This window comes from Centruroides sculpturatus, unplaced genomic scaffold (genome assembly GCF_000671375.1).
Source record: "Centruroides sculpturatus isolate CEXI.00-Female unplaced genomic scaffold, Cexi_2.0 scaffold442, whole genome shotgun sequence".
NCBI lineage: Eukaryota > Metazoa > Arthropoda > Arachnida > Scorpiones > Buthidae > Centruroides > Centruroides sculpturatus.
The window spans coordinates 97,413-111,105 of record NW_019384718.1 but is presented as its reverse complement, the minus strand read 5'-3'; the positions used below and the strand labels follow the sequence as shown (position 1 = coordinate 111,105).

Sequence of the window (13,693 nt, the reverse complement as noted above, 5' to 3'; positions counted from 1 at the left end):
TGATATTTGTATAAATTTTATTTTCATTCCAAACAATTCTTTAATTCTTTTTAAAAATTCAGTTTCTTGAAATTGTAAGAAACTGAATGGAATCATAAGATCTTGCCAGAAGGATCCTGTAATATATAGATCCTGTATTATATATCCAATGTTGAAGCTGAACATATTTGTAATCAAGCAAAATACAAATACTTAAATTATACATAGAGCCTATACTATATTTAACTCTTAATATTATAAATTTATTTATCCTAAAAAAATGATATAAATATTCTTTTCACATATTGCATACACCCATTATTATTCACTATAAATATTTTACATATTTCTCTCACTTATAATGAAAGTCTTTATTATTCTAGTAATTTATTGCTTATTTACACAGATAAATAATTGAATTTACCTTTGTAATTGTTTTGGATTCTAAAACATCTCGCAAATTACCTTCCACCATCATCTGTGGGCAAGAAAGGAGATCAAATAAAAAAATATCTTCATTTTCAGTGGCAATTTGTAAGAGAGTAATGGGTCCCGACGGACCTAAATTTACTCCTTCGCCGTCTAGAGAAATCACGGAATATTCGGGCGAAGACATCAGCTGTTTTACAACAGTGCTACATTCTTTAACTTTTGTAATAATTTTAACAGTTTTCATTACTTTTGTAAATAAATTGTCATTGGAAGTTTCTCTAAAGCAATGGCTAGTCGGCCCAAAAGACATTCTTTCTTTATAATCTAAAGCAGAATTATCAGCTACAGCTTTCATAATTTGGGTTTTTAACCTCTGCTGAAATGTCTGCGATTTATCGGAGTAACGACCGCTGCCACTAGAAGGGGAAGATTGAGCCGAAGAGGAAGCAGTCGTAGGAGCAGTCGACATTACACTAGTCGCATTATTCGAAGACACCATCAGCGCCTGTTGTCGTTCCGGAGTTAAAGATACGACGTTTGACTGTACATGAAATATCTGAGAATTCATCTTCAAGAATGCAATTAGATCTTGAGAATTTTTTACCATAATAGACCACATTTCCTTCGGATACCTTGCACTCAAATGAGCAAATAACTGACCAACAGGTAAAGGTCCTCTCATTCTTATAACATTCTCAAAAAATGTCATGAGTTCATTCGTTAACTGTGGATCCAGCGGCTCTTCTTCAGGTACTTTAGTAATGTTAACTTTTTCTTCGCCGTCTAGGTTATCGAGTACATTTTTCAGGACAACGTAATCATCTTTTACGACAAACACATCCGGAAATCTGAGTAAGAAATCTTTGAATTCCTTCACATGCTGGCCCGAAATGTGTCTTATTTCGGGCGTAGCTTGAGATCTATGACCAAGTAAACTTTTTATTGGCACTTCAGCATTACCGTATTGTTCTAACTTATTAGTAAAATATTCGACTGCTTCTAAGGCATAATCTCTCTTCCCCTTCTTCCCACTCGGGTCATTACTGGATGAAGTATAACAGGTTACAGTCACTTGATCACCATCTATAGTAAACAGGGAAGGATATTGGGAAAGGAACTTTTTAAGACCAGCCTGGCTACCACCGGCGATCTGTCTCATTTCTTTGGTAAATCCTTTAGTACCAAACTGACAGGATAAATCGTGTAATGTCCTAGGTTGCCCTTTATCGATTAAACGATCTAAAAAGAACATTAATGTTAGATTTCTAGTGTGATCATAGTCTTTACTATCCATTTCTGACCTTGTACAATTATTATCCTATGTTGATTTGGCACGAAATGAAGTCCAATGCAGCAAAGAAGCCGCAGATCAAACCGTCACACAGCTGCCATCTTGAATTGTTGCACTAATCACGTGACATAACAGCAACGATACGTCGAAAAGATTTAAGCTGTAATAAAGGACATTGATTTGACGAAATGATCTGTTAAACTATAAAATGTTTATCTAGAATAAAATTAGATTAATAACCGACAAAAACGTCTTAATTATTAATTATTTTATTACAAACGAAATAAAAACGATTTAATTCGGTAAATATTTGGATAAAAACGAAATATTTTTGCAATTATATAAATAATAAAAAATTATTACATCGATTTAAAATTATATCGATATTATTTATGAAATATAAAATTATTAAAATGAAATTATTTATTTAAATTTTGTATTTTTTAACTAAAACTTAAGTTATACAATTTTTTTAATATGGTACGAAAAGTTGCCGACAGAGGGACAAAGTAGTTTTTTCGTTTTTTTTTGCTTATTTCTTTATTTTCGCTATAAATTAGCTTTTGTTTTTTAATTGTAGGAAACTTTCCGATAACTACAATTATTACGTTAATATTTTCGACGAAATAAATTTGATTTCATAAATTTAAAAAAATTAAAAATAATTTAAACTATTTATTATACTGTATATGAATACATAAACACGTATATATTGTTTATACTGTACTAATATATTAATTTTATCTACTTATTGATATAAATTATTTAATATTACAGAAATCCAGAACACAGAAAAAAAATGAAAACATATTTATTTATTTCCTATATAATGTAATAAAATATTTCAATACCAAAATAAAATTAAATAAATAAATAAATAGACTATGTGAATATATTTGAATTACTTGAATTATTATTAAAATATCTAAAGAAATAAATTTTTTAAAATTGATACGATAGAAATACATATTTAATCAATTAAAAAATTTGTAATTTTATATAAAAATTTTTATACGTGAATTAATTAATTAATGTATTCAAAGACTTTTTATACATTAATACGTTATATTCACTTTATTATTTATAGGTTAATAAATAACAAGAAATTTTACTATGAAGTCATCGGATACGTATAAAAATAATGTGTCATGTTTATTACGTCATCAAACATTACAAAATTTTTTTAAATAAACAAACAAATGTTATTTAAATAGATTTTTTAATTTTAATAAATTTAAATTTGTGTGTAAAAATAATAAATTGAAATTTGTTAGAAAATTGATTATGTCGGTTAATTATAATTAATTTTTTCCCGCCTTTTATCGTCTGCTGGAAATTTGACGTCATTTTTATCGTCTGCCTTTTCTTAAAGAAGAAAGTCTTTTCGAATAAAGAAAAAGAAGGAAATGATAGCAATTAGACATGTAAGAATTGTGTTTATCCTTGAATTACTTTTGTTTTTAGTAAAATAATTAATTTAACTTATCCTTGAATGAGTTTAAAGGTTTTTATAAAGATTATTACTATTTTAATGGCCGAATAAAGTAACAAATTAAAAATATTCTTCACTACATTCATTGTTTTTTTGATTTACAACATTTATAATAATGATGATTTTGAAATCTTTATGACAAGTAAGTATTGATATATTTATATAAAAAAACTAGAGCAATTTAATATATTTAACAACATTTATTATGATGTGGGTGTACAATTGTTCTATAATACATAAAATACTATTTTTATATATTATATTACACATAAAATACTTTATTATATGCAGGGTGTCCCAAGTCTTCATACATTGACACAAATCAAGCCCACTAGTGGCCGAATAAATAAAACCGTTGAACACTGGTAGTTGATCATTGGTTCGTGCCTGACCAATGGGCTGGCTACCATGCAGTGTTCTGGGTTGTCTTCGTGCGTCTAACACCTAAACACAATCCAATTTCCACATAGGAAGTCCTACTTTTTTTTTTATTTGTGGTTTTAGGCCCCTTACCGCTCAGAGAGCACAAAGAGGCCAAGATAGGAAGTCCTACTAGGAGGTACCCCGTTGGCAAATCACTCACGTGTTCCGTTGCCTTATTCCGTCAATCCAGTGACACAAATCTTAATGCCTGCAATAAAGTTACATTTTACTTTTGGGACATCCTATACAGTATTATAGATAGAACAGCATGTATTATATGAAAGACACTAGGTGCATTAGTTTTCTGTCAATAGTTCTTTTACGTCAAATTCGCGTCATATCATACATTATTACATAAGAAAACGAGAAGAATAACGACAAAATAGATGCATCCTATGTTTATGTATAGTCTACAGTACACTATACCCTATACATAAACATAAGATGCGTCTGTTTTGTCTAAACAGTAATTACATCTATAAAATCCATATCTTAAAAAATTTATAATTTATTAAGATATAGATTTTAATGTTTCTATTTTCAAAAAATTATATTTTGTAGTATTATTGATATATTATATATAGGCTATATAGTACTCTGAATAGTATATATAAGATGCACTATACTATACACAGAATACTATAATATAATATATAAATATAATTTTTGGAAAATAGAAAGTGTTTTAAAATCATCTATTTAAAATATCAAATTATTTGCTAGATATGTTTTCATTGATGTTGTAAATTCATAATTAATTAATTAGTTGAAACTACAAAGTCGTTGCTTTATATACAATTACGTGTTTAGTAAAATTATATTAGACTGCTCTATCAACATTTATAGGTATTAATTCAAAGAGTAAATAATTGATAAATAGAATGAGCATGTTTCTTTAGATAAATATATAAATATTATTCTTTGAATTATATCTTATTCAGATATATTTAAATGAAGAATATTTAAACTTTCGCCTCGGTCAATCAAATACCGTATTGACATCGTTACGCTTTGCTCCGATTAGTAAGAAGATGGGTGTGCCATGACTAATCACACTGTTCAGCATCAAAGTGATGTATCACGGTTAAAACTTTCAGCAATATTAACGAGGAAGAATCTGTATAGAAAATTAAACTTAATTACTTTTTACATTCATCAGATATCAAATTATCCTTTTCTCAAAACAGTTCATTTTTTTAATATGATATTGAGATTCGGATTATTATAAATGTTTTTCGATGTTCTTAGCAAATTTAAAATATTACTGTGAATTAACATCTTCTGTTTGTCGTAATTCTAATAACTATTTATCAAATGAATACATGTTTAATATCAGAAATTGTTTGTATTCATGTAAAGGAAAATTATTGATTTTAGAGAGTATTCATCATTCTATTATAGATCATCATTCATTCTTGTCGAGGTGCATTCCATTTAAAATAGATCGAATTGTCTTGTGTCTAGTCGGAGCTCTTTTTCTTCTATTTTGTTTTTGATATATTCCATTTAACCTCAATTAATCTCAGAAAACATTACTTAATATTTATTTCTTGGTTCTAACGATTCATTGCATCAAAGTCATAATCATATCAGAACATCTATTGTATTTGTATGTGGGAAAGTTTTGCAATTATCACATATGTTTTGATAATACACTCGGCAATTCTATGCTTTAATTCTGATATTATTATGGTATCGAATTTTTCTTTATACATTAATATGCTTTATACATTAATTTAATATGCTGTACTTTCACGGCCTACTATTTTCTGATTAAGATCATTGTGAAATTTATATAAGAAATACAAAAGAGAAAGAATAATTGGGACAAATCCTACCCGAAGATTTATATTTAAAAACTGAAATGCTGACCTAAAAATAGGCAGAATTATTGAAAATATATATCAATACGAACGATTATTTATTGTGACATCGTCACAATGCCGAGCTGCAATTTTAATCATATTTTTAATTTATTTAAGTTTTAAAAATCTGTAAATAAATAAAGACAATTTGTATTTTTATCTAAATTCGATTGTCTATGCCTGGAGAGAAAAACTAAAAAAAGTGAGAAAAGACTAATAAAAGAAAAATAAATATGTACAGTATAAACAAGGGCGGTTTTTTCAATCTCCGATGGTCCATAAAAAAGACAAGTGTAAATAACAAAATGAATCTATTACCAAAAGTAAGGTACAAACGTGGTTACTTTTCGACATAATCACCGTAAAGATTGAGGTATTTGTCATAACTGAACGAGCTTTTCCATCCCCTTGTCATAGAATGTTGCCGCCAGTGAATTGAGATGGCCTTAACAATATTGTTTTGAAAATTATCATTAGTCTCGAACCTCTGCCCTGTTAGCCACGTTTTCAGTTCAGGAAAGAGGCCGAAGTCTTCACACATTAAAAAGTTCCAAGCTGGGTGGAAGTCTGAAAGGTGGAAGTCTTCACCACCTTTAAACGCCCAGCGTATAGCCCCGATTTAGCGCCGAGCAACTTTCACCTCTTAGGCGTTAGATAATCTAAACAACATTAACCTTTACTTTTCAATAAACAAACTGATGTATAGATCAACATTTACTGGACTGATTTCCAAATAATGTAATTTAATTTGCAATAATTTTCATTTTCTCAAATCTTAGAAATATGGCTACTTTTTAATCAAATCTATTTACTATAATAGTATCGATTCAGTTTATATTGAGAAAGTAGGAATTCTACAGATCTTATATAATAATAATTCTGTTATATATATATATATATAACAAAATAAGCTTAGATGACAGACAGAAAGCGACTTACGGCGTAATTAATGGCGTAAATAAGTTTTTTTCTTACTGAGACAAGTCTAATTTAGTGGTCTCATGAGTGGCACATTGCATTAGTACAATATTTCTGTGTTTTACGTTAGCCTTATGATATCACTGACAACCTATAGGAATAATAAAAGTTTGTGCAAAATAATTTAGAATTTAACAATATTTATTAATTTTATAATTGCGAATATTTTTATTTACACATTGTATCTTTCAAGTTTTATTTCTATAATATATTTCTTGTTTTATTTGGGAAAATATTACACGCGTTGAGGCATTACCTGATTGTATGTAAAATAGAATAAATAGAATTTGGAGCAGTAATAGAGTGGTCATTTCAAAATCTCTAAGAAGGAAGACATTGCGTGCGTGTAGCTTTTACCATAAGCCTACAGCTTCATACATAAATTCTTCAATTCCTAGTCTTTGTCACTTTGAGGTATTTGAGATTTAGGCGTAAACTTTACTCCACACCCACGTCTTCCATCACTGTTGTAAAGTGAAAAAAAAAAACTTTTTTTCGTTGCTAAATATACATCTTCGCAGTAACTATCTGGCACAAATGACTAGCTTTTACACATCTCAAATTTGTTTTTCGTACGAATCTGTGTCAAGGCTGGTTTGACAAGAGGTTTTACCTTAAAACCATCGTCTTCTATAACAGTCGACAAACTTTTTAATTGCGTATGTTATATATATTTGTGTGTCTTTCTTTATCTGTAACGAAAAATAGTACGCGCCCTGTACAGCAGAAATCATGAGAAAATTTTAAGCTTTAGATTTAAAATAAAATTAGCAACATAGCCTACTGTACATAGCTAAATATAAGATTAGAAAAGATTATCAAATCATACCATTTATTGTTACTTTAAAATTATGAAGTCACTACTTTCACTAATACCGACTGATTGCAGACTTTCTCGCGTATCTCCTGAAATTTTTTTATGCATAGTAGGCTTAAATTAACTTTTAATGAACAATATAACTTAACATGTCAGATACAGTTAAACTATACTATAATTACATTAATAAACCTAAAATTTAATTATTTTACATAAAATATAGTATTTCGAAATCTATACAATATAAAATAGAAAATTTAAATGCTTCAATGACCTCAGCAGTATGTAATATTTAATATACTTACAATTCATAACAAACACTAGGGGGAAAAAATACTTTGAAATTTGTTTAGAGTATAATGTAAGAAATATTTCAACAATAGACGATATCTACTATTATTTTCTGTCAGGCGTTACAATACTTGTAAAACAATTACGAGATTAAAGGAAATTTAATGTTTAAAATTATTTCCATACATTTGTAATTAAAATTATGATTTTAATCCTTACTTTTCTTATAAAATCCTTTAATATGGAAAAGCTATAACTTTATTTCATCCGTATTCTGGATTTTTGACAATGATTTTCTTAGTTTCGTGTTTTAAGAATAATAATTACGATTTATATATCTCATCTTAAGTAATTCGTAATCTTTAATACTTTATATCCATTCTATTTTTATCAAATTATGTTTTCTACAATTTTAAATTGTGTAGGAATTTAAACATAATAAAATCAAAATGAGGAATTAGGCTAGTATTACTATTTTTAAATTTTAAAACTTTATTCTTTTTAACGAAATTTTTCATCCGATTAGGATTTTTAACATTTATTTAACAAATAAAATTTACTGAATATCCTATTTAAATTTTGAATTTTACTGAATATTTTTGTAAATAAGCTCTCTTCAAAAGTAAACCTGTGGATTTATTTTTGAAAGCAGCTTACTTTCGACGACAATTTTTTTTTAAATTGAAGAACAAAGAATGTGAACGCCTTTTCCAAACAATAGATTAGCTCGTTGTTATAATAACAACAAAGTAGTTTTTATCCATTTTTAAGGATTGCACTACCTGAGACATGCAATCCTTAGCTGCTTAAGTAGAGGTTAATATAATAATAGTATAAATATCTTTTTTATCATGTTTATAATCGGGTTCTTTGGGTTATTTTGTCATTATTATTTCTTGCACATTATATAAACTAGTTTTATTTTATTAAGTTATATTAAATGGCTCGATTTGACTTCGTAGAATTTAATAGAAAGGTAAAAATAATCTATTTTCAACACTGATAATAGAGTTCAAATGAAGGTTCTAAAAAATTTTTTTTTCTCGATATTTGTGACCATTAGGAGAAGTTTTTAGAATTTTAAAATTGCAACTTCAGTTGAAGGATTGATAAAGCCCTTATGAGGAACTGAAATCTAACGTTTTTCTCTAGTAAAAATATTTTTCGTGGCAACTACGTCTCTAGTGATAACGAACGAGTTTGACACGCATAATTTTTTTTATGAAAATATTATAAACAGATTTTGTTTATAACACTTAAAACTATCTACAGCCTCTTGATACCGTGTCATTTAAAACTTGAACTCGTCGTTTCAAACATTTCGTCGCAAATGGGAGTTGGCTCGTTAATGGACCCAACAGTTCGATAGGATATAGAAGACTTCAAAATTGGGAAACTGTTTCGGAATTCGTTTTTACTGTCCATCTCAGTCTCAAAATAGAAACAATTGTAAAAAGATTATAAACTGTAACCAGAAATGAATCCCCAGAAATTTTTCAGGAGTGGTCCGTCCAGATATGTCGGGCCCCGTAACTCACCACCCAGTGGGTCTGGTCGAATTCATAATGGGCTTGCTAAAAAAAGGTCCTCTTAATGTAGACAGGACAGAAAGAGTTAAAAAAAAGCAAAAACAAAAATGTAATACAATTATTGGCCTATCACTATGGAGACTCTGAATTGAATTCAAGCAAGCAATCTCGGAAATTTTTGCTGCTTGGCAGTGGCGTAGCGTGGGTGTCAGCCGCCCGGGGCGGAGGAAAATTTCGCCGCCCCCTTATTTAGGTATCTCAATTTAAAAGACTAAAATTCAGTTTCGTCACAGAACAAGTAATGAAAAATTCCGTGCTCATTTCAATCGGTCCGAATCGTAGGTGCGACAAAAATATGAAATGGTTCAAATTTTTACAAGATATTATTATTTATTGTGAAATTTTGCTGCCCCTAAAAGTGCCTCCCGGGGCGGACCGCCACTGCTGCTTGGTCTGTACTGGATACGTCAGGCTCCTTTCTTCATTATCCACCCGCTCCATGGTGGCCCTATCCGAATCTACGTTGGGTCTGGAATAAAAGATCTTTTAGTGCCATAGGGCAGAAGAGGCAAAATAAAAACAAGAATTCTATCAGTGAACACGATGATGAAATTGATAAGTAAGATTCCTCTCATGACGAATGATGTAATTATTACACTGAAGTTTCTTAGTTTCCATAATCAAACTCGCATCTTATTTAGAAAAATAGTATCTGAATTACAATTATTTTGGATGTCTCACATCAATATGAAAAGATTTGATCATATCACTTTGCCTGCAATTCATTTATTTTTGTTTACTTACAATATACGAGGTATTTTAATCAAATACAATGTTTTATTCTATTTGTCACGCATAAATTGGAATGATGCTCATCATTCTTCAATTAGTATTAACTGTTTTTATTTGAGTCTTTCATTTCTCTTTTTATTCTACACTTAACATAGGCAATTAATCAATCTGGTTGATTTTGGCATCATCAAATAAATCAAATGAGAAATAATAGAATTTAGGCTACTATTCTATTCGTTATCTGGGTTAATATGGAGACTTTTATCTTCATGCGCTCTTTCCTCCGATGCTGGATCTACCCAAGCAGTAAGCTTACGAAGCTTACTGCTTGGCCATACGCGGGGAGCAGGAATAATGCCCTCCGGGAGGTCTTTTAAAGACAACAGGCCCCTATTCACGTGTTAGACGTGGAGAAAACCCGGTAAACTCCACGTGGCTAGCCCGTCCTGGCGAGGCGCGAACCCATGATCTAACTCCCAGTGTTCAGGGAACGGAACCGTTTGGCTACTGGTAGGCCAATTAGGCTACTAAATTTTTATTTCAAATTTTAAATATTTGAGTTATATTGAAAAAGTTCCATCAGGAATGTCAGCTTTAGTTCCAGCAATTTTTTTATACATTATCTTCAATTTTTCTTCTAATCAAAAAACTAATTTACCAGCATTGAACCAAGATGCTCTTAGGCATCAAGGAAACAGTATNCACGCATAAATTGGAATGATGCTCATCATTCTTCAATTAGTATTAACTGTTTTTATTTGAGTCTTTCATTTCTCTTTTTATTCTACACTTAACATAGGCAATTAATCAATCTGGTTGATTTTGGCATCATCAAATAAATCAAATGAGAAATAATAGAATTAGGCTACTATTTTATTCGTTATCTGGGTTAATATGGAGGCTTTTATCTTCATGCGCTCTTTCCTCCGATGCTGGATCTACCCAAGCAGTAAGCTTACGAAGCTTACTAGAAAATTTAAATGCTTCAATGACCTCAGCAGTATGTAATATTTTATATACTTACAATTCATAACAAACACTAGGGGGAAAAAATACTTTGAAATTTGTTTAGAGTATAATGTAAGAAATATTTCAACAATAGACGATATCTACTATTATTTTCTGTCAGGCGTTACAATACTTGTAAAACAATTACGAGATTAAAGGAAATTTAATGTTTAAAATTATTTCCATACATTTGTAATTAAAATTATGATTTTAATCCTTACTTTTCTTATAAAATCCTTTAATATGGAAAAGCTATAACTTTATTTCATCCGTATTCTGGATTTTTGACAATGATTTTCTTAGTTTCGTGTTTTAAGAATAATAATTACGATTTATATATCTCATCTTAAGTAATTCGTAATCTTTAATACTTTATATCCATTCTATTTTTATCAAATTATGTTTTCTACAATTTTAAATTGTGTAGGAATTTAAACATAATAAAATCAAAATGAGGAATTAGGCTAGTATTACTATTTTTAAATTTTAAAACTTTATTCTTTTTAACGAAATTTTTCATCCGATTAGGATTTTTAACATTTATTTAACAAATAAAATTTACTGAATATCCTATTTAAATTTTGAATTTTACTGAATATTTTTGTAAATAAGCTCTCTTCAAAAGTAAACCTGTGGATTTATTTTTGAAAGCAGCTTACTTTCGACGACAATTTTTTTTTAAATTGAAGAACAAAGAATGTGAACGCCTTTTCCAAACAATAGATTAGCTCGTTGTTATAATAACAACAAAGTAGTTTTTATCCATTTTTAAGGATTGCACTACCTGAGACATGCAATCCTTAGCTGCTTAAGTAGAGGTTAATATAATAATAGTATAAATATCTTTTTTATCATGTTTATAATCGGGTTCTTTGGGTTATTTTGTCATTATTATTTCTTGCACATTATATAAACTAGTTTTATTTTATTGATTTATATTAAATGGCTCGATTTGACTTCGTAGAATTTAATAGAAAGGTAAAAATAATCTATTTTCAACACTGATAATAGAGTTCAAATGAAGGTTCTAAAAAATTTTTTTTTCTCGATATTTGTGACCATTAGGAGAAGTTTTTAGAATTTTAAAATTGCAACTTCAGTTGAAGGATTGATAAAGCCCTTATGAGGAACTGAAATCTAACGTTTTTCTCTAGTAAAAATATTCTTCGTGGCAACTACGTCTCTAGTGATAACGAACGAGTTTGACACGCATAATTTTTTTTATGAAAATATTATAAACAGATTTTGTTTATAACACTTAAAACTATCTACAGCCTCTTGATACCGTGTCATTTAAAACTTGAACTCGTCGTTTCAAACATTTCGTCGCAAATGGGAGTTGGCTCGTTAATGGACCCAACAGTTCGATAGGATATAGAAGACTTCAAAATTGGGAAACTGTTTCGGAATTCGTTTTTACTGTCCATCTCAGTCTCAAAATAGAAACAATTGTAAAAAGATTATAAACTGTAACCAGAAATGAATCCCCAGAAATTTTTCAGGAGTGGTCCGTCCAGATATGTCGGGCCCCGTAACTCACCACCCAGTGGGTCTGGTCGAATTCATAATGGGCTTGCTAAAAAAAGGTCCTCTTAATGTAGACAGGACAGAAAGAGTTAAAAAAAAGCAAAAACAAAAATGTAATACAAGTATTGGCCTATCACTATGGAGGCTCTGAATTGAATACAAGCAAGCAATCTCGGAAATTTTTGCTGCTTGGCAGTGGCGTAGCGTGGGTGTCAGCCGCCCGGGGCGGAGGAAAATTTCGCCGCCCCCTTATTTAGGTATCTCAATTTAAAAGACTAAAATTCAGTTTCGTCACAGAACAAGTAATGAAAAATTCCGTGCTCATTTCAATCGGTCCGAATCGTAGGTGCGACAAAAATATGAAATGGTTCAAATTTTTACAAGATATTATTATTTATTGTGAAATTTTGCTGCCCCTAAAAGTGCCTCCCGGGGCGGAACGCCACTGCTGCTTGGTCTGTACTGGATACGTCAGGCTCCTTTCTTCATTATCCACCCGCTCCATGGTGGCCCTATCCGAATCTACGTTGGGTCTGGAATAAAAGATCTTTTAGTGCCATAGGGCAGAAGAGGCAAAATAAAAACAAGAATTCTATCAGTGAACACGATGATGAAATTGATAAGTAAGATTCCTCTCATGACGAATGATGTAATTATTACACTGAAGTTTCTTAGTTTCCATAATCAAACTCGCATCTTATTTAGAGAAATAGTATCTGAATTACAATTATTTTGGATGTCTCACATCAATATGAAAAGATTTGATCATATCACTTTGCCTGCAATTAATTTATTTTTGTTTACTTACAATATACGAGTATTGTATTTTAATCAAATATAATGTTTTATTCTATTTGTCACGCATAAATTGGAATGATGCTCATCATTCTTCAATTAGTATTAACTGTTTTTATTTGAGTCTTTCATTTCTCTTTTTATTCTACACTTAACATAGGCAATTAATCAATCTGGTTGATTTTGGCATCATCAAATAAATCAAATGAGAAATAATAGAATTAGGCTACTATTTTATTCGTTATCTGGGTTAATATGGAGGCTTTTATCTTCATGCGCTCTTTCCTCCGATGCTGGATCTACCCAAGCAGTAAGCTTACGAAGCTTACTGCTTGGCCATACGCGGGGAGCAGGAATAATGCCCTCCGGGAGGTCTTTTAAAGACAACAGGCCCCTATTCACGTGTTAGACGTGGAGAAAACCCGGTAAACTCCACGTGGCTAGCCCGTCCTGGCGAGGCGCGAACCCATGATC

General features: G+C 30.1%; 1 protein-coding gene and 1 long non-coding RNA gene across 2 annotated transcripts in view; one reads left to right on the top strand and one right to left on the bottom strand.

Moving 5' to 3' along the window:
• Window positions 1-58: 58 nt before the first annotated feature.
• LOC111627958 lies at window positions 59-1,705 on the bottom strand. The gene is made up of 3 exons (XM_023371660.1): window positions 659-1,705; window positions 404-598; window positions 59-157 (listed from the first exon to the last, which is right to left on the bottom strand). The coding sequence occupies exons 1-3, from the start codon at window positions 1,703-1,705 to the stop codon at window positions 59-61; spliced, it is 1,341 nt and encodes a 446-aa protein (XP_023227428.1).
• Window positions 1,706-3,047: 1,342 nt separating this feature from the next.
• Window positions 3,048-13,693, top strand: part of LOC111627963 — a 59,218-nt gene continuing 48,572 nt past the window's right edge. Inside the window, exon 1 of the long non-coding RNA XR_002757095.1 lies at window positions 3,048-3,126. This is a non-coding gene — a long non-coding RNA (uncharacterized LOC111627963). The remainder of the gene's footprint in view (window positions 3,127-13,693) is intronic.

What these genes read in the sequence shown, in the direction of transcription:
- LOC111627958 (XM_023371660.1), bottom strand. Translation starts at nt 1,705, where the DNA reads ATGGATAGTAAAGACTATGATCACACTAGAAATCTAACATTAATGTTC. An exon ending in ATGACAATTTATTTACAAAA is followed by an intron (nt 599 to 658) that starts GTAATGAAAACT and finishes GTTGTAAAACAG; the next exon opens with CTGATGTCTTCGCCCGAATA. An exon ending in AATCCAAAACAATTACAAAG is followed by an intron (nt 158 to 403) that starts GTAAATTCAATT and finishes AAATATGTTCAG; the next exon opens with CTTCAACATTGGATATATAA.